This window comes from Pelophylax lessonae (genome assembly GCF_965119305.1).
Source record: "Pelophylax lessonae genome assembly, chromosome: 3".
In the NCBI taxonomy this organism is placed as follows: Eukaryota; Metazoa; Chordata; class Amphibia; order Anura; family Ranidae; genus Pelophylax; species Pelophylax lessonae.
In genome coordinates, this window is record NC_138770.1 from 428,397,934 (window position 1) to 428,419,977 (window position 22,044).

Below are 22,044 nucleotides of genomic sequence, written 5' to 3' on the forward strand. Positions count from 1 at the left end.
GGAGTTGAGTTTAGGAGCTTTGGCAAAAAAAAATGCCAAAAGCTCCTAAACTCAAATTTAGAAGCTGCTAGTGTACATGAAGCCTAAAATTATTGGTTATCAGTCAGTGACTCAAACTAATAAAACAAGAGTGATCCCTACATGTCAGTCAGGCCACTACCACACTGAAGATAGACAGCTCAGCAATGGAAGAATCAATGTTTCTCTCATGACAGGCGAGTGATGTCTTCTCTACTTAATGACTACTATAAACATGGGAGAGGTGTCAGGCTGCTGGAACAGGCATAGAACAAAGACCTGAAATGAAACTCAATACAAGCAGAGCAGCAAGATGACAACAAGCACACTACACTTTTTACACATACACTTGTAGAAACATTTGGCAGGCAGAAAAATGTTCCAAAGTAGCATTCAACACCTGTTTCAGGAACTCATCCTCTTCCTTTTCCAGCTGTAGCATATTAAATCACCGGTAGTAAGAAAAATTAGAATTAATGCAAAAAAATGTGCAACATATTAACCAATATCACAGAATGTGTTAGTATTCATGTACTGGACCGTAGTGTACAACCTCATATGTTTACCATTATTACTAATCTGCAAACCTAGTGCTTGTGTAATTGCTTTGACTGCCTGAAGGCAACTAGCAAAATACACCGGCTTTAAGCATAGCACTGCCGTCCTATTTCACAGATTCATTAGGTGTTCAGTTTGTACATGTGCATTTTGTTAATCATCCCTTTACGGTAACTTACATGTCAGATATGACATATCAATAGAGGCTTGCTCACAATCCCTCTTTGTACAATATGTCTGCCTGATGGGGCAACCTATGCCTGCAAATAATTGAAATACAACTCCCATGCACATATGCAGGAGTTAAATCATCGATTACTGAAGACCGAAAACTCTGGGCTCAGAAGATGACCAAGAGACGATAGCTGTGGCAGAAACAGATGGACCTCCGATCTTTATAGAGGGATACACAAGGAAGTAAGGGTGCCATAATATGCATGATGCTACGCTTATTGCACATTATACCAAGTTCTGAGGGAGCCTGCAGTGGATACAGTTTTGCTTTAATGACTTAAGATAAATTCAAGCAGTTATAGACAGTCCATCATAAGTAAATAAGTTAACTTAGCCATAGAAGCCTAACACAGAAAGAGAAGCAGTGAAATACAGTCGTCATACAGAGTACTGCCAAACAAGAAGCAGAGCATCCATGTATAATGAACAAATATGGTCTGCATACATTAAATTTTGTATTTGCCGACATACAAAATATGATTTTGCAAACTAAATTTAGAATTTTAAAACGTTAACAGTTTTTTTGATAAAAAGCTATTCCTAGTAATTTATAGATAAATGTTGTAGTATACTGTATTAAAACATTTTTTAATATTAAAATACATTGAAAAAAATGTCTAAAGAAGGCTTGATTGAAACTATATATGTAAATTATTGCGAAGCGGTTTACTTGTGCTAAAGTGCCTTTTGGATTCTTGTCTCCTAAATACAAATGTAAATGGAATTCCAGCCAAAACTTAAGGGGATATCATTGGAAGGGGACATGGTTTCCAATTAAAACTGTCAAAGGCAGGGAATTCTCTAACTTTTGAGTGACTCTGTGTCCCTAATAACACACAAACAGCGAAAAGAACCTGAAAAAGGCTCCATTCTTTCCCTCAGTCAATTTGCCCCCCCCCCCCCCATGTATTTCTACAATGAGGATCTTCATCAGGTAAAAAACATACAGAAATGAAACCTAGCTGCAAGTGGCAACTTGAAACAGTTGTTACACACCTCTTCCTCTGCTTTGTTATTCAGGTCATGGTCATGAAAGGAGCCCCATGATGTCGCCTTAGGCTCAAGGTAGCAGAGGGACAGAGCGAGAGGAAGGGAAAGGGTCAATGAAAATGGCACAGACTGGGAGGTGGAAAGAAGCAGCACAAAGATGAGAAGGAGAGAAGGAATGAAGGAAGGGGATGTAATTGGGATATAGCGTTGGAAGCCTGGTGGGAGGAAAGAGACACAGACGTCTGGGAGACTGGGGAAACTGATGTACCCATCCTCATCAAGCAAAGAAGGGAATTTTAAAGGAAACATCTTACAAAAGCTAAATGAGAAGAAAAATTCTATTTTCTTACAATTTACAGAATGATGGTTAGTACAATCTAGGTGAGAAATGTGGCTGCCTGCATCAGTGGAAGATTGTGATATTTTAGGTGGTAAATTGTCCTGGTCTGGAAACATGCCATCTATATTATTGTCATGGATGTTAACCTCTAAACCACTAGAAGGTTCATCATGCTGTTCCCCCAATGCATCATCCTCTGAAATGTCTGAAAATACATCTATCTCAGGGATGGTTGGCAAGTTTTCAAGTATGGTATGAGAGCAGTGAGTGGGTGACTGTGATGATGAGTGACTAGGCTGTTTCAACCACACCAGTAGCAGGTGGATATGAGTGTGCATTCAAATGCAAAATTGCAGAACAAAAAAGTGAGAATAATGTGCATGTGAGAGAAATAGAGAAAGAAAAAAAGAGAAAAAAAATGTTAGTTTGATTTAAGATTAAGCAAGTAAAACTGTGCAGTTACAAAAATTATGTCAGTATAATATAAAAGCATACATACACAACACACATCCCAACTGCAGGTGTTTTAAAAAATATTTATATACCAAAAAGAGGTGTTTTAGAATACCCACCATGCAAGCTGTCAAAGCAAGAACCCAATGCATAGAGCGAAGGCTTGGTTTTTCAAAGTGAATTCCCACTCCATAATTTGGAAGAATCCACCCCGTTCCCTGTGTCTGAGTCCTAAAGACCATGATTTTACATTTTTGGTAGTGTTTCTAAAAGTGGACTTTGGCATCCCAACCTCACAATTCAGTTATAACAGCACTCTAAAAAAGTGTTCATTTACTGTAAAATAATGTAATCTGTGAAACACACACACACAAAAGTGATATGAAAAGTGAGCCCAAAATAGGGTTTGAATTTTTTATTATTCTAGAAAATCAATTTAATGTATGTAATAAGTAACATCGGACAGCCTAATGTCTTGTAGATAACATCAGACAACATTCATGATGCATTTGTAAATAATTAGTTGTGTGCGGAAAAAACTGGAACTCCACTGGAAGTGGAGTTCCATCCATTAATAATTGTGACGGCACCCGAGAGCCGATCCGAAAATCAGCTTCGGGTGCGGACATTGCGGGAATCATGGACAGGTAAGTCCCAATATTTAAAAGTCAGCAGCTACAGTATTTGTAGCTGCTGAATTTAAATTTTTTTTCAGGAGGGCGGAACTCCTCTTTAAGTTGTAAAGCGACAGCCCTGAGATTATGTTCTGTTAGTTATAAAGTGGTCTGCATCTGAACAGCATATATTCAATACACAAGAAAAAAAAAAAAAAAATACGACAAAAGCAAAAGCAAAAGAAAAAAAAGACCTGCAGCACATTGAAGACGACTGGATGGTATGAGGCAGGCTTAGCATTTGTAAAAAACATATGAATTCTTAATGATCAACTGCAAAAAAGTTGGAAATTCTCCCTGGAAGTAGGACTGAGCCTGCACTACAAGAGCTTGTTTAGGTCTAGGGGAGAGTAAAAGTATTTAACTTACTCAATCCTCCTCATCCCCTTCACATGGTGCTGCCCCATGCCCTGGCAGTGGACTTCCCCCCTGCCGTACTTGTGCCCAATGCAGGACTACGAACTTTAGAGAGACGAAGCATGGTGGGGACTAGTCTAGCAACACAAAAGTACGGAGGATTGGGTAAGCAAGTCTACGTTTCCATGCTCTTTAGACCTAAACAAGCAGTTTACCCTTGCAGGGGGAGCACAGAGGCACAGCCCCACTGCAAAAGAAAAATGTTCACGTTTCCTGAAGTTTGGCTTTAATTTTTATATATGGAGTAATCTGTTTTAATAAGGGTTTCTTTTAAAGCCCAAATGAAGTTCAGCTGAAAATAGACTCTATAAGTCAAGGATGAAGAAAACCATAAGTTTTGAATGTCTTACGGCAGTGGTCCTCAACCCTGGTCCTCAGGGCCCACTAACAGGCCAGGTTTGCAAGATAACTGAAATACTTCCCAGGTGATATAATTTGCTGCTCAGTGATTGCAGTACTCTAGTCTGCATCTCCCCAAAGTAATACCTAAAATCTGGCCCTGAGGACTGGAGTTGAGGACCACTGTCTTAAGGTTTTCTCTTTTTACTTGTAAAGCACCCTGAGTGCCAGCATAATATGCTGTGCTCTGGGCTACAGATATGGACCACTGCTTTCTGTGTGAAAGCAATTGTCTCTCTGCAGCAGTTCAGCACACACCTCCATGGCCTACAACTATGTCACTGGATAGGAATGTGAGCCTTGTCGAGTTGTATAGTGAGGGAAAAAAGTATTTGATCCCCTGCTGATTTTGTACACTTGCCCACTGACAAATATATTATCAGTCTATACTTTTAATGGTAGGTTTAACAGTGAAAGACAGAATAACAAAAAAAAAAGTATTTGACTTCTTCGCAAAGCATCACTTAGTACTTGGTGACAAAACGCTTGTTGATAATCACAGTGGACAGATGTTTCTTGTAGTTGGCCACCAGGTCTGCACACATCTCAGGAGGGATTTTGTCCCACTCCTCTTTGCAGATCCTCTCCAAGTCATTAAGATTTTGAGGCTGACGTTTGGTAACTCGAACCTTGAGTTCCCTCCACATATTTTCTATGGGATTAAGGTCTGGAGACTGCCTAGTCCACTCCAGGTCCTTACCGTGCTTCTTCTTGAGCCACTCCTTTGTTGCCTTGGCCGTGTGTTTTACTGGAATACCCATCCATGACCCATTTCAATGCCCTGGCTGAGGGAAGGGGGTTCTCACCCAAGACCCAAGACTTCTCACCCAAAGATCCCTTTGATGCGGTGAAGTTGTCCTGTTCCCTTTGCAGAAAAACTCCCCCAAATCAAAGTGTTTCCACCTCCATGTTTGACAGGTGGGATGGTGTTCTTGGGGTCATAGGCAGCATTCTTCCTCCTCCGAACATGGCGAGTTGAGTTGATGCCATAGAGCTTGATTTTGGTCTCATCTGACCAAAACACTTTCACCCAGTCCTCCTCCGATTCAATCAGATGTTCATTAGCAAACTTCAGACAGGCCTGTACATGTGCTTTCTTGAGCAGGGGGAACTTGTTGGCGCTGCAGGATTTCAGTTCTTCACGGCGTAGTGTGTTACCACTTGTATTCTTGCCAACTATAGTCCCAGCTGCCTTGAGATTATTGACCAGATTCTCCAGTGAGGTTCTGGGCTGATTCCTCACCGTTCTCATGATCACTGAACCCCACGAGGTGAGATCTTGCATGGAGCCCCAGACCAAGGTAGATTGATAGTTATTTTGTGTTTCTTCCATTTGTAAATAATCGCACCCTCTCACTAAGCTGCTTGGCGATGGTCTTGTAGTCCATTCCAGCCCTGTGTGGGTCTACAATATTGTCCATGACATCCTTGGGCAACTCTTTGGTCTTGGCCATGGTGGAGAGATTTGAATCCGATTGATTGCTTCTGTGGACAGGTGTCTTTTATACAGGTAGGAGCACTCTCTCAGCGTGTTACCTGTATAGAAGATACTTGCTGAATCTTGCTGATTGATAGAGGATCAAATACTTTATTCATTCATTAAAATGCAAATCAATTTATATCTTATTTGAAATACGTTTTTCTGGATATTTGTGTTAATCTGTCTCTCACTGTGAAATTAAACCTATCATTAAAAATAGGGACTGATCATTTATTTGCCAGTGGGCAAATGTACAAAATCAACAGGGGATCAAATACCTTTTTCCCTTACTGTAGGTCTGACTAAATAGGGGGCGTCTCCGACCATTGCAGAGAGACTACTACTTCCACACAGACAGCTGCAGTCCTTTTCCTTTTCTGCCATTTAGAGCAGGGCGCTATATTTTATATGGCTGTCGTATGTATACTGCCGGCCCCATGGTTTCAAGAAATCCATTAAAACATTGACACCTTACTATAAAGAGAAAAGGGGCCTATGCGCTGCTTAAAGGTATTGGATATGAGAGCAGAGAAAATAAATAAATAAATAGATAAATAAATATATACAAGTCTTGCCCAGGTGAAAAGAAGAAGAAGAAAGAAAAAAGCAGCCAATTCTGTATTTTCACAAAATACTAGATGATCAAAGTAGAAGAGATGAATCTGCGCTGATTTCAGAAAAGGACTGAAAAATTAATATAATAATAACTGGGTATCATAAAACTGCTTAATTATAAGTGCATTGATATAAATATATATTGCTACAAAAGTGCAAGTGACAATAAGTGGCTAAAAAATGAATGAATAAATAAGTGACCCATATAGGTCTCTACTCGCCTATATGGGATCACTTATTTATTCATTAATTTTTTAGCCACTTATTGTCACTTGCACTTTTGTAGCAATATATATTTATATCGATGCACTTATAATTAAGCAGTTTTAGGATACCCAGTTATTATTATGTTTATTCTTCAGTCCTTTTCTGAAATCAGCGCCGATTCATCTCTTCTACATTGACACCTTACTGTTACTTACTGTTTTCAGCTAAACTTCAATTGAGATTTAAATGTTCTAACCAATACAAAAAGTGTATTTCTCTACTGACTGTAGAGACCGACAGTTATGTCCCCCTAATAAGAAAATAAATGCAGCATGTTGGACATGTGAGACACATAGCAAGGGCAGGGTAACACTGCACTAGCAGAAGGAAATAGGACATTCTATTTTCAGCTGAAGAGCAGTCCAATCAAATTTGACCAACTAAAGACACAAGTTGAAAGGACAGCTGGCAGAAACAGAAGTCAAAGCCATGCTTTGTGCAGTAAAATACTAAGCATGTTATACAAGGATAGCGTATAAAAGTAGAACTATAAGGACACATATACAGTATATATTTATGCGATCTAAAAGAAAAGACAGCGGATGCATTAGAAATCCACAACTGGATGTTTATCAATACAGGTTCCATAGGATAGAGAGTGAAATTCACATAAATAACCTTGGGTTTAACTACTGAGTCAGAGCAGGAGAAATCCCATGAGTTGCAGCAAATAAACCTAAACGCGTACAAATGCTACCTAATAATTTTGAAGCCTTTTCTTTTGCAGTGATTGAAAATTACTCCTTAAAGTGACTCCTAGGCTTTATGGGTTGATTTAATGGCTTCACACTTAATAAACATGCATTGATACATACTTATTACAATTATAAACGATGTAGTGCTGGTGGTCGGTATACTTTTTTTATACACAGTATTTAGATCTATCTACATACACACACACACACGCATATATATATATATATATATATATATATATATATATATATATATATATATATATATACGCACACATATATATACATACACACACACAGTATTTCACAAAAGTGAGTACACCCCTCACATGTTTGTAAATATTTTATTATAACTTTTCATGTGACGACACTGAAGAAATTACACTTTGCTACAATATAAAGTAGTGAGTGTACAGCTTGTATAACAGTGTAAATTTGCTATCCCCTCAAAATAACTCAACACACAGCTATTAATGTCTAAGCTGCTGGCAACAAAAGTGAGTACACCCCTACGTGAAAATGTCCAAGTTGGGTCCAATTAGCCATTTTCACTTCCTGTTGTCATGTGACTCATTAGTGTTACAAGGTGTCAGGTGTGAATGGGGAGCAGGTGTTTTAAATTTGGTCTCATCACTCCTACTCTCTCATACTGGTCACTGGAAGTTCAACATGGGACCTCATGGCAAAGAACTCTGAGGATCTGAAAAAAAGAATTGTTCCTCTACATAAAGATGGCCTAGGCTATAAGAGGATTGCAAAGACCCGGAAACTGAGCTGCAGCATGGTGGCCAAGACCATACAGTGGTTTAACAGGACAGGTTCCACTCCGAATGGGCCTTGCCATGGTCGACCAAAGAAGTTGAGTGCACGTGCTCAGTGTCATATCCAGAGGTTGTCTTTGGGAAATAGACGTATAAGTGCTGCCAGTATTGCTGCAGAGGTTGAAGGGGTGGGGGGTCAGCCTGTCAGATAAACTTATTTGGTTCAGATGGTGTCAAGCGTGTGTGGCGGCAACCAGGTGAGGAATACAAAGACAAGTGTGTCTTGCCTACAGTCAAGCATGGTGGTGGGAGTGTCATGGTCTAGGGCTGCATGAGTGCTGCCGGCACTGGGGAGCTACAGTACATTTGGGGGAACCATGAATGCCAACATGTACTGTCACATATTGAAAAAGAACATGATCCCCCTCCCTTCAGAGACTGGGCCACATGGCAGTATTCCAACATGATAATGACTCCAAACACACCTCCAATATGACCACTGCCTTGCTAAAGAAGCTAAGGTTAAAGGTGATGGACTGGCCAAGCATGTCTCCAGACCCAAAACCTATTGAGCATCTGTGGGGCATCCTCAAACAGAAGGCGGAGGAGCGCAAGGTCTCCAACATCCACCAGCTCCGTGACGTCGTCATGAAGGAGTGGAAGAAGACTCCAGTGGCAACCTGTGAAGCTCTGGTGAACTCCATGCCCAAGAGGTTTAAGGCAGTACTGGAAGAAAATGGTGGCCTCACAAAATATTGACACTTTGGGCCCAATCTAAACATTTTTACTTAGGGGTGTATTCACTTTTGTTGCCAGCGGTTTAGACAATAATGGCTGTGTGTTGAGTTATTTTGAGAGGAGAGCAGATTTACACTGTTATACAAGCTGTACACTCACTACTTTACATTGTAGCAAAGTGTCATTTCTTCAGCGTTGTCACATGAAAAGATATAATAAAATATTTACAAAAATGTGAGGGGTGTACTCACCTTGTGAGATACTGTGTGTGTGTGTATATATATATACAAAGCACCTAGGGTACATGTTTGCCTAGAATTAGAGATTATGTAGCTTTACATTCATGCTCTTGGAAAAGTTTCACATTTTGCAGTGTTACAATCTGAAATTAAATTTGAATCAACTGGAATACTAGCATTTGATCAGAACATACTGACCATTGGAAGGTTTGCATTCTTTTTATTTTTTATTTTTACACAAAGTAAATTAAGTTAAAAAGCAGAAATACGTCAGTTGAGAATGTATTCCTCTCCGATTCAATACTTGATAAAACCCCTTTGTCAACAATTACAGCCAGGTCTTTCGGGGTAAGTCTCTACCAGTTTATACACATCTGTATCCTGTAATATTAGCTCATTCTTGGCAAAATTTATTTAGCTTTTTCTGGTTGGATTTGGACTCTGGGTGAACAGAATTTTTTCTTGCCACATATCCTCAACTGGATTGAGGTCTGGGATTGATTGGACCATTCTTAGACATCAAAGGTTCTTAGTCTTTGACCACTTCAGTGTGGCTTTGCCGACAATTCAGGTAGTTCTTACTGTCGACATTTTTAGAACTTGTCACTGTGGAAAAATCTTAAGGAATTATCGCCAGTTCTCAGATTAGGGAACTGGCAGTAATTAAGACCAACTCTGATCGGGCGTACAGAGGTACACCACTAATCATGCATGTAACAGCTTGCCGCACAGTACAGTGTGCGTGGCCCCATTCATGTATCAAGTGGAAGATTTCCCTGCCAAAAGTGAAATTTAAGGATGAAATGTAAAAGGGACCAGGGATAAAGGAGATGTCATTACTGAAAGATGGCAATCTCCATATCTAAGAAGTGAATTGTCATTAGGTGGGCACAGCCTGATAGGGAACTAGGAGAGACGATTAGGTCTGTTTAACTTTTAATTGACAACGCATTCAAAAGCAATTACTAGACTAAATAGAGGCTACTGATCCTTCAACTGCCATGTGCGGTCATTTAAAAGTAAAGTGGACCAGATAAGGAACCCACCCCTAGTATAAAACTCCTCAGCTATGCACCTGTCAGTGTGACGGGCACAGTGAGCTGGAGTGAGTGCAAGAAGTAAGGAATGTCCAGTATGAACAATCTGACCTCAGTCTGGGCACCTACAGATCTATATAGCGGTCACAGACTCCGAATCAGGCACTTACCCTTTTTGGGCACTGCACCCTAAATAATTCTAAAGGGTGTCTATGACAATCAGATTGTTCTGCTGGAAGGCAAACTTCTTCCCAAGTTTCTTGCAGAAGATATTAAACCCTCCGCTCTGAACTTTCAGAATCTGATTTCATCACTTACTAAGGATGCAACTTCCTAATCTTTTAATCCTTGCTTATGTTTCAGTTTAAGCTTGTACCATGACTACTGCCCAAGGTTTTCTGTTTCGGGGTGGCTCCTTTCTCTTGCAGTGTCCTAGGAGGACACCATTGCATGCAGGGACTTCCAGAAGTGTCTCTCCCTACACTGTGTGCATCTAAAGAAACACACATCCCCATATCTTATGATGCAAGGCACTCCCTACTTCCTCCTCCAATACAACACACTGACTGGAGACTGCAGTGTCCATTGTTAAATCTTTCCTGTTAAGTAGCAGCACTTAGAAAGCAGGAGCCAGCAACATCAAGTTGTAAACTGCAAGTGCTGGGGTAAGCATGTTAACAAATAGTTTACTAGGGAATGTTTATTTTTATTGTACTCAATAATGTTAAACTAAAAAAATGCTGTGGGTTTAATACTTTAAGTTTATTCTAAATACCTTTTCTAATATTCACTTTTGGTTTCAACAGACCAAGCAACTGGTTATTACACGTTTTCTGTGTCTCCCACATTAACTCGACAAACCCAAGTGAGATTTTTTTTTTTTTTGTTTTCTCAACAATAGTTTTCTTCTCTTAATGCATTCTATGTAGTAAGATAAAAAACCTTCAGTGTGTAGCATCTCCCCTTAGCCCCATCTCAATCCAGCGATGTTGCACGAGAGCCCCATCTCAATCCAGCGATGTTGCACGAGAGCCTCGGCTGTCCCCTCCTGATTGGCTGAGAGTTAAATTATTAAAGTCAGTGAGCCAATGAGGAGAGAGAGGGGGGGGCGACCCACAGCTCCTTGTCTGAATAGACACACAGAGCAGCGGCTTGGCTTGGGTGTCCCCATAGTAAGCTGTGCAGGATAGAAGTGCCAGGAGAATCAGCGAGGGACCAGAGAAGAGGATCTGGGCTGCTCTGGGCAAAACAACTTCACAGAGCAGGTAAGTATAACAGAAGGAACCGGACAAATTTTGATTAATCTATAGGACAGGCAGATTGTAATGAAGTCGATCTACCAATCAACTTCAGTACAACTAGACCTGTCTGACTTTTCTTGTGCAATCACTGCCAGTGGCTATAGCTGCCAGTAGTGACCATTGTATTCTGGTGACTAGAAAAACCTCCCGCTGTCAGAAAACAATAGCACAGCGGGGGGGATTTCAGAGTTGAACAAGGAATGGAGCCATTGTCTTTCCTTCAGCCCATGATTGAAGGAAAGAAAATTGCATAATCTATGGGTTACCTAATGCACACCTTTCAGGTCAGAGTTTTAGTGGATTCCCCTGCCTAGGCAGAGCTACATTTGTGTCACATTGTTTCTTTTTTTATTAATGGATTTTATAGTTCTCCAGGGGATGCACAAAGTTTAATATAAACCAGATTAGTGGCTTACAGAGCTCTCATGTCTTCATGTAATGTTTGTTTAGGTACAATAAATTCTCCAACAAGTTCTGGGGCCTTTGTAAAACACACATTTAAGACCCGGTTCACACTTCTGCGTGTGCCGGGTTCGCATGTCATGTCGGAGCGCACTGCTCCGACATGACATGCGATCAGCTGTGCGGTGCGAGTTTAGCCATACAGTTTGTATGGCTAAATTCGCACCGCACCCGCAGCAAAGACGCACAGGAGGCATTTTTGCTGCCGCATCAGGATCGGATCGCACAGCGGTTCACACTTGTGCGATCCGATCCTGTGCGAACTGCACGATCGCACTGCGATATGCGATCAAACTGGGGGTGTCGTTAAGATTACATTGACACCCCCAGCGTATCGCATATGGCAGTGTGAACTGCCGGGGGTGCGTGTGCGATGCGGGAACAGGCTGCGAATTCGCAGCCTTCCCGCATCGCAATAGTGTGAACCAAGCCTAAAATGTACTTGTCAATGCAAACAGATGATGAAAAAAATAAAAAAAAAAGTATATTTATCAAAATTGATGTTAAAACTAGGCAACTTAAATTGAAACTCCAGGTAAACATTTAAAAACTAACTATGTGAGCCCTCCTTGTAAAACAACGCATTCAGATTAAAACAAAAATGAAAGGGAAAACGTGTGTGTATACATATAGAAAAACATTATAAATAGCTTTTTTTTAACATTTTTTAGAAGTGATCACATACCTTCTGTTCTCAGCTGCATAAAGAGCTCAGAGAGCTGGGGGTAGAAGTAGAAGCAGCAACAGCACACTGATCTTCTCACTAATCTAATCATTGGAGGAGAGTAGGCAGAGTTCCCAGCACAGCTAGAAAACTGACCACGCTGTGTTCTCATGCCTAGTATGCTCAGCTTTTAACAGGAAAGCAGAGGGACTGGCAGGAACACGAGGAATTTCATACAAAGGAAGCAATACAAAGAGAACAGGATACTTTTTCATACAAGTGCATAGCACAGCAGGCAGGGAATATGAAATGTTGGGGTAACATAATCTTTAAGTGCATTTCTACATAAAACTAGCATATATATCTTAAAGCAGAATTACATCCAAAAACAAAAGTATTTTATCTTGCAGCTCATCATTCCTTAAATATTGTGGTTGCATTGGTTTCCTTTTTTCCTTTATTTTTACCAGCTGATCTGGCCAGTAAAGCACTTCCTGTCTTAGGATAGCTCCGCTATACGGAGGAGAAATGGGGCCAACCCTGGACAGCAGCGTTTTCAGTCTGGGGAGAGGGTAGTATTAGATGCACTAGAAAATTTAGATGTACTTGACTAACAAAGTAAAGCCAAACACTTACACTTAAAAGCGAACACTTTTAAAGCACACGCAAGAGTTCTTTTTTTTCCCCCTTTTGGGAAATAAGACCAACATAAAAGAAAAAAGCTAACCATTGTAAGCAACCCGGTCAGTTGTAAATGGTTTGTCTCAGCCCTCTTCTTGACACTTTTAATAGACAGTTTGATCTGTTCAGCTTCTTTCACACAGTCGGTTTACATCTGCCTCTCCATGGAAGTGAATGGAGGGTCTGATCAGGTCCATTTGAAAAACAGACAGGCAGACCCGATCGGACCCTCTAATCACTTCAATTGAGAGGCCGACTTGTGTCTAGCGGATCATATAGGAGAGCAGCGGGGGGGGGGGGGGGGGGGGGTTGGGGTGTATAAACAGACGGCCAAAGAGCAGAGTAGGCTGTGTTCATGTCCGCTCTGCAGAAATAAGGTAGACAAATCATCCACCCGTTCTGTTCTGTGGGGGGGGGATCAGTGGACAGATCCTCCGCTGAGCAAACCAGAGTCTGGCTCATGTGAAAGGGGCCTAAGCCCCCAATCACATCGGGCCGATTTGTCACATCAAATCGCATGTTAAAACAGAGCCTATTGCCAGCAACGACTTTGTAGCGCCACATCAAATCCCAGATGTAGTTCCTGCACTATTAGTGACTTTGGCGGCCTCTCTCAAATTGCCCCTGAAGTCAGACTGAAATGCCGGTTTGAAAATGTGCGAGTTCAGTTGAACTCGCACAATTTCAAACCCACATTCAGTGTGAACCTAGGCTTAAAAGAAGTTGCAAAATAATAGTTACTGGCCAGATCAACAGGCGAAAATCAGAAAAAAAAAAAAAATAATAATTATTTGCTTCTGGGTTTAATGTCACTCAGTCAGGTTGAAAAAAAGACCATCTAGTTCAACCAACCATGTCGTTTTAACCCCTACCAAGGTACGTTTATAAAAATGTCCTGATACTTAAGCTATTAAAATACATGCACAGCAGCTGCTGCCGTGGTGAGCTTAGCGTTGTTTTAATAGCCAGCTCCCGGATTTCATTTAACCACTTAAGCCCCGGAAGATTTTACCCCCTTCCTAACCAGGGCCTATTTTGCGATTCGGCACTGCGTGACTTTAACGGACAATTGCGCGGTCATGTGACTCTGTACCCAAACGAAATTGAAGTTCTTTTTTCCCACAAGCAGAGCTTTCTTTTGGCGGTATTTGATCACCTGTGCGATTTTTTGAACATGCGCTATAAACAAAAAAAGAGCGTCAATTTTGCAAAAATAACAATATTTTTCACATTTTTTATATGAAATTCCCCCACAAAAAAATGTAAAAATCTAAATTTTTTAACATTTTCGGCCAATTTGTTTTATGCTACATATGTTTGGTAAAATCGCAAAAAGCGTATTTTGATTGGTTTGCGCAAAAGTTATTGCGTTTACTAACAAAGGGAAAGATTTTTGTCATTTTTGTTGTTTTTTTTAACGCGTAATGGCGGCGATCTGCGATTTTTTTGCGGTACTGCGACATTGCGGCGGACAGATCGGACCCTTGTCTGACATTTTTGACACTTTTGGGGTTACCAGTGACATTACTGCAGTAATCAGTGCTATACATATGCACTGTTACTGTAAAATTACACTGGCAGTGAAGGGGTTAACTTTTTTTGAGAGGGAGGGGTTATGTGTGTCCCTAGGGGCATGATTCTAACTGTGATTGGCTGTGGCTTGAGGTGTAGGAACAGTGATCAACGGTCCTACATAGTAGAACCGTATGATCACTGTTTCTACACATGGGAGAATGACAGGCGGCTTGTTTACATTAGCCGCCTGCCTTTCTCCCTCTGCACCGACGATCGCCGAGTGACCGCGCGGGGGGGTCCGGGAGCGCGCCTCCGGGGGCGTGCGCGCTCGCTCCCTAGAGGGGCTGACTGCCGACGTAAATAGTCGTGTGGCGGTCGGCAAGTGGTTAATAGTGACCCAAGTGGCTGCAGAGCTGCCTGGTCACTTTTACAGTATCTTCAATGTGCCAACCCCCCTGAGGTGTTTACCAGGCTCTGTGGAATGTCTGTTCAAAGAGAACCTGTTACCTGTCAATGCTATTACACTGGAGGGCTTGTCAGCCCTCGTATGATTGAAATAAAGTTAACCCCTTCACGCGACCAGGGTCAAAATAAACCTTAATGCCCGGATCCTATTTTGCAACTTTGACATGTGTGAGTGAAACTGTACATACCATCACAACTACTTAGTGTATCCAGGTGAATTATACCTTGTGGTTTTTTTTTTTTTTTTTCCAGAACAAATTGGGCTTTCATTTGGTGGTAAATGGTAATAGTTACATAGTTACATAGTTACATAGTAGGTGAGGTTGAATAAAGACAATAGTCCATCCAGTTCAACCTGTGTAGGTGTGTGTGGCTGTAATCATCTCACATACCCCTGAATGTTCTGATCCTTGAGATGTAAGTCTAAGAGTCTTTTGAAAGCCACCATACTACCCGCAGAAACCACCTCTTGTGGTAGAGAATTCCACAATCTTGTAGCCTTAACAGTAAAAAACCCCCCACGTTGCCTGAGGTTAAAACGCTTCTCCTCTAATCGCATTGTATGCCCTCGAGTCCTCATGCAATCCCTTCGAATGAACAGCTTTTTTTCTAAGCTGGGATCCCCATTAAGATATTTATAAATTGCTATCATGTCCCCCCTCAGACGTCTCTTCTCCAGGGAGAATAAATCGCGCGATTGTAGACGCTCTTCATAGTCAAGGTCCTCCAATCCCCTAATTAGTTTAGTTGCCCTTCTCTGGACTCTCTCCAGCTCCAACACATCCCTCCTGATATCTCCTGATTTTTTTTTTTCATTTATTGTTAAAGTAAAACTGTCCTAAAAAACTAAAACTAAAAAAACAGTATGCGTGCTTTATTTGTTTTTTTGCAGTAGGGCCAAGAAACAAAAGTACACATTGATTTTTATCCTACCTGTACACACTGACATTAAATATAAGACCTTTTTTTCTTACCAAAAACGTACTGCCACTTACACTGCCACTGGACAATTTACACTGGCCTGTAGCCAAATCGCAGATCGGGCTGTCTGTCACCGCATATAGTGTGAATTGGCCCTTATACTATCTGGCACTGCCACTGACACCTACTGTACACTGCCACTAACACTCACTAAACTAGTTCATATCCTGAACTAGTTACTCTTTATTCAAATTATTTTTCCAAACATTTTTGTAAACTTCTCTAGCATGAAGGAATAGTTACATTGCATCTTTTCTTCCTCTAGAGCAGTAGTCTGTTGGTACTCCTTTTTACAGAGGAGGAGGAACATTAGGGCAGACTAGAATACAAATGTTCACAGTGATAGCCAATCACAGGCTATCACAAGTAATCATGTGATGGGGATCTGGCTCCTCCATGTCCCGATTGTTAGTAGGAGAGGCGGGTCTGTCCTTGACAGCCCGGTCTCTGTGCTGGGAGTGTGTGAGAGAGCTTGATTCCAGAACAAATACTGTAACACATATGCGGCGCCCAGGATTAAGGCCCACTTATTGGACACCTCCTATATGCGTTATGTGGTCGTAAAGAGGTTCATTTAACAAGGTGTCATTTCTGTCTGCTGTTTTGTTGCTCAACATGAATCACAAGTTTTAAACCTCAGACATGTAATATGAACAACGCATATTCTTACATAGTGTGTACTTGTCTCAATCTATAGCACTAAATGTCATTTCTTTCTGCTCCCTAATTCCTCTGCTATCTGCAGGTGTCACTTCTGACTAGTTTTGCTGACAAGAGAAAAAAAGGTGACAGGGGAGGGATCTATAGCTGATTAACAGCCTCAGCCTTGTTCCTGTAAGAAGGGGGGTTGGGGCCCCGTCCCTCCAATCAGCTGTCAGACTTCTCCTCACTGAGCTTTAGTGTGTGCAATTTCAGTTCTCCGCCCCCTTTTTACTGACAGCTCAGACAAGCTTTAAAAATGTTGGACTTTGAATGGCTGTGGATAAGAGATCGCTGCAGATAAACTTATGCAGGAGGATTTGTTTATTCTCTGTGCATTACTTGAGGCAAGTCACTTCACTGGGTATATGTAAGGGTTCACAACCACTTCATTCATGATTTTCAGTTTTTTGGCGGGGATGCACAAAATGAATGAAGCTATTACAATAAGGCAGATTTTATGCATGGGGTATATGGTTGAGACTATGATTTTTCCTGCAGTTCCCTTTCAAAGGTTCTGCTCTGATAACATGCATACCATACGCAATTTAACCACTTGCCGACCGCCGCACGACTATTTACTGCGGCGGTCACCCCTGTACAGGCAAAGTGACGTAGGACTACGTCGCTAGCCTGTGAGCCTCTAGGGGGCGTGCGCGCTGCAAGAGGCGTGCGCCCGTCACGCTCATTCCCTAACAAGTCCGCGCGTGTGACCGGCGGACCCGGCGTCCACTCGCGATCTCCCCATGGAGAGGGAGAAAGGCAGGCGGCTGATGTAAACAAAGCCGCCTGTCATTCTTCCTGATGCAAGAACAGAGATCATACAATCCTGCTATGTAGGATCGTATGTCTCTGTGCTTACATCTCTAGCCACACCCCTTTACAGTTAGAAGCACGCCCCTAGGGACACACTTAACCCCTGCATCACCAATAAAGTTAACTCCTTCCCGGCCAGTGTCATTTTTACAGTAACAGTGCATATGTATAGCACTGATTACTGTAGTAATGTTACTGGTAACCCCAAAAGTGTAAAAAATGTCAGTCAAGGGTCCGATTTGTCTGCCGCAATGTCGCAGTCCCGCAAAAAAAAAAAAAAAATCGCAGATCGCCGCCATTACTCGTTTAAAAAAAAAAAAAAAAAAAAAAAACACCAAAAATGACAGAAATCTTTCCCTTAGTAAACGCAATAACTTTTGCGCAAACCAATTAAAATACGCTTATTGAGATTTTTTTTACCAAACATATGTAGCTGAAAACATTGGCCTAAAATGTTAAAAAATTTTGATTTTTACATTTTTTTCTTTTGGGAATTTCATATAAAAAAAAAAAAATGTGAAAAATATTGTTATTATTTCAAAATTGTCACTCTTTTTTTGTTTATAGCGCAAAAAGTAAAAATCGCACAGGTGATCAAATACCACCAAAATAAAGTTCTGTTTATGGGAAAAAAAGGACGTCAATTTCATTTGGGTACAGTGTCGCACGACCGCGCAATTGTCCGTTAAATTCATGCAGTGCTGAATCGCAAAATAGGGCCTGGTCAGGAAGGGCGTAAAATCTTAAGTGGTTAACAGCTAGAATGCTCTGCAGCAGTCATTTCATTTTTTATATACAAGGGACAAAGCCTATTGTTTCTCGTTAAACTTTTTTTTTTTTTTTTCCATTTTAAGAAATTCCATATAACATTCCAAAATGAAATAATTTTTTGTTTTTTAAGGTTAACCTTTTCTAAAAACAATATTTTAGTTTTGGGCAAATACTAGTAGACTTTAGCACCTACCAACATCCAATATCTAGAGGTGAATGGTAAAATCTCAGAATTTATTTAACATTACACAGAATGCAGATGGGGAAGCAGGACTATCTGCTTGCTTTTGTAATGGCTGCAGTGGTAGGTAAGAATCACCAGCTCCAAACTCCTAGACGAACTGCCCGCAACTAGAATTATTCAGGAATAGAAGTTAGAGGAAGACTCAACTCAGTGTCTATTCATCATATAATGATCACGTTTCAGTATATTTTTTCCCTTTAAATGTACGCTTACATAAACAAGTCTTTAGCAACCTTACCTTGGTATCATTGGTGAGTGCAAATCCAGTGCCAATATGTGCTTTTCCATCATGAGGTTCAAGCGTCACACCCTCTGGTCCTGAGACAACACCATCAATAGCACTGACTAATTTAGCATCAGGGACTTCTTTCAGCAGACTCTGGTCTGTGATACTTCCTATTGGAGCTTAAAATGGGGAGAGGAAAAAAAAAAGCAGGTTGTGAGACTGGAAAAGTAATCAAAAGCAGCTTGTAATCTGTGCGTTCTTACTATTTTCTTATATACAATCACCAATATTTAAGACCCCCCAAGACAGCTTGAATTTCAGCTGATTCAAACTGTGGGTGTCCCTGCAAGGTACAGCCGGGTGAAAAGTTTTTGGTCAAACAGTGACTGCATCCTGTCATGTAATCACTGATCAGCAGCCACAGATACCGTGGCACCTAGAATACAATAGAAGTTTCACCATCAACATTGTCAGAGTAGATGCGCAGGCTGAACGGCAGAAATTTGAGCCGTCTATGCCTACCCTAAACCCTGGTACACACAAAGTATTTTTTTTTTGTATTTATTTAACCCAGCTGGTTGAACAGAAAAAAACTGTCGGCTCCAGTCAGAGCCGCTGTACTAACTATCCCAAGTTGGACTTGTGCTGTAGGTGGTGCTGTGGAGCAGAGCAGAGCGCGGGATCAGAGCAGAGCGCGGGATCAGTGTGAGAGGAGCGGTGTGAGAGGAGCGGGATCAGTGCGAGAGGAGCGAGTGTGTGACCAACCGACCGCGTGTGAGTAACCCCCCCAGTAGAGCGGCGGCGGCGGAAAAAGATCCTTTCCGTGGCAGCAGGCAGTGCTAGACCCCCCCCAAAGTAGCAGCGAGCGGGTCGGTAACACCCTCCCTGTTGCAGGCGGCGAGTGGAGTAGCAAGCCCCCCCCCCCTCTTTTGCAGCAGGCGGTGCGGTAACCCCCTCCCCCCACAGAGAGGGAGAAGACTAAGGCTGACCGGGAAGTGACAGAGGGAGGCGGGTACAGAGACTAAGACTGACTGAGTGAGGGAGGAATCGCCGTCAGGAACTGCAAGTGACAGGCTTAAAGGGACACACATTAGGTAAGTAAAACTGGTGACTGGGATTTAACACTGACTGAGGGTGTAGTGCAGTACCTGAGCATCTGTGACTACCTATTACTACCCGAGTGTGACGGCGAGTATCCTGCGACTGGTGAGTATCCGTGCGACTGGCGAGTTTCCTTGCGGCTGGTGAGTATTCTTGCGGCTGGTGAGTATTCTTGCGGCTGGTGAGTATCTTGCGGCTGGTGAGTATCTCTGCGGCTGGTGAGTATCTCTGCGGCTGGTGAGTATCTCTGCGGCTGGTGAGTATCTCTGCGGCTGGTGAGTATCTCTGCGGCTGGTGAGTATCTCTGCGGCTGGTGAGTATCTCTGCGGCTGGTGAGTATCTCTGCGGCTGGTGAGTATCTCTGCGGCTGGTGAGTATCTCTGCGGCTGGTGAGTATCTGAGGCTGGTGAGTATCCTTGCGACTGAAGAGTATCTTAGTGACTGGTGAGGGTACTAGCGACTGGTGAGTACCACAGGTTTAGTACCAGGGGAGTTAGAGGTAGTGTAGGTAAGGAAGAGCAGGTCGTTAATATTATCCCCATAGAGTAGTGGGTAATAATGTCCGACAGGATTGCGGATGCCACTCAGTGCACTTCTTGCGCCATGTATGCGTTCCTTGATGAACCAATCGAGGGCGAATACTGCTGTGAAAGATGTGAGCGACTTGTTGCTCTGGAAGCCCACATCGTGGATCTAGAGAACACAGTGGCAAGACTACGTGGCATCTACAACCTGGAAAGGAGATTGGACATTACCCATCAGGCGCTGGCAGGGGCCAGCATAGAGGAGGGAGGAGAAGAGGAGACGCAAGCATCAGAGGCACGCAGTTGGGTGACCATTAGGAAGCCTAGTGGGAAGAGTGTCAGGGAGGCCAGTCCTGAGTTGGTACAACCTAACATATTTGCCGAGTTGCAGGTTGAGTGGGATATCAACTCAGGGGTGGCAGAGCTGGAGCATGCACCCTCCCCCAGCTGCCAGAGGAGGGGCGGCTCAAGGAAGAAGGGGGGCCATAACTCAGGAAAGGTTAGACAGGTTGTGGTAGTGGGCGACTCAATTATCAAGAGGACAGAGAGGGCAATCTGTAAGAAAGATCTCGGTAACCGAACAGTTTGTTCGGCACATCGCAGATCTGACAGACAGATTATTGTGCGGGGCTGGGGATGACCGAGCGGTCATGGTGCATGTGGGCACTAATGACAAAGTAAAAGGTAGGTGGAGGATCCTAAAGAACGATTTCAGGGACTTAGGTAATAGATTGAGGAAAAGGACCTCCAAGGTGGTTTTCTCTGAAATACTGCCTGTACCTCGAGCCACACAGGAGAGGCAGAAGGAGAATAGGGAACTGAACAAGTGGCTGAGGAATTGGTGTAGGAAGGAAGGGTTTGGGTTCCTGGAGAACTGGGCTGACTTCTCAGTCGGCTACCAGCTCTTTAGCAAGGATGGGCTGCACCTTAATGGGGACGGTACAGCTCTTTTGGGGAGAAAGATGGCCACCAAGTTGGAGGGGCTTTTAAACTAGGAGACGGGGGGGTGGGCCCAGAAGTAGAATCAGTCAGGAGGGAGCAAAGGACTGAAGGCAGTGGTAGGGTAAGCAGCGACAGTAGGTCCACAACGTCAATTGGCAGGTCTGTGCGGGAAAACCTCGGACCAAACAGGAATAAACATAACCGCCGATCACGCTTAACTTCCATAAAATTAAGAGGGGTATATGCTAATGCCAGGAGCCTAGCTACTAAAATGGATGAATTGGAAATGTTAGTACATGAGGATGACATAGACCTTGTGGGAATAACAGAGACTTGGTTGGACCCCTCACATGACTGGCTGGCCAATATCCAAGGGTATTCGGTGTACCAGAAGGACAGGGTAGGAAAAAGAGGGGGAGGGGTATGTCTCTATGTCAAGAACAATATAAAAGTGATAGAAAGGAGTGACATTACGGATGGGATGAGCATGGATTTAGAATCTGTGTGGGTTGAAATCCATAGGGAAGGAGAAAAGGAAAAAGTAGTTGTGGGGGTTTGCTATAGGCCACCTAACCAAGGGGAGGAGGTAGAGCTGGAATTTTTAGCACTTTTGGGTAAAGTGGCAAGATTGGGATCAGTCATCATATTGGGGGACTTCAATTATCCCGACATTGACTGGGATGAGGGGACTGCACACTCACAGAAGGCCCCTCTATTCATGGAAATGTTACAGGACA

The 22,044-nt window shown here is 42.4% G+C and overlaps 1 protein-coding gene across 17 annotated transcripts in view; it reads right to left on the bottom strand.

Moving 5' to 3' along the window:
- EPB41L2 (erythrocyte membrane protein band 4.1 like 2) overlaps positions 1-22,044 on the bottom strand; it is a 375,724-nt gene that overhangs the window by 52,059 nt on the left and 301,621 nt on the right. For 9 of the 17 annotated variants that reach the window (XM_082250108.1, XM_082250109.1, XM_082250111.1 and 6 more), the window contains 3 exons: positions 18,753-18,919; positions 1,807-2,436; positions 419-451 (listed from right to left, as the gene is read on the bottom strand). In XM_082250108.1, coding sequence (XP_082106234.1) covers positions 419-451; positions 1,807-2,436; positions 18,753-18,919 — 830 coding nt within the window. The remainder of the gene's footprint in view (positions 1-418; positions 452-1,806; positions 2,437-18,752; positions 18,920-22,044) is intronic. The other 8 variants (XM_082250106.1, XM_082250105.1, XM_082250104.1 and 5 more) reach the window with 2 other exon arrangements.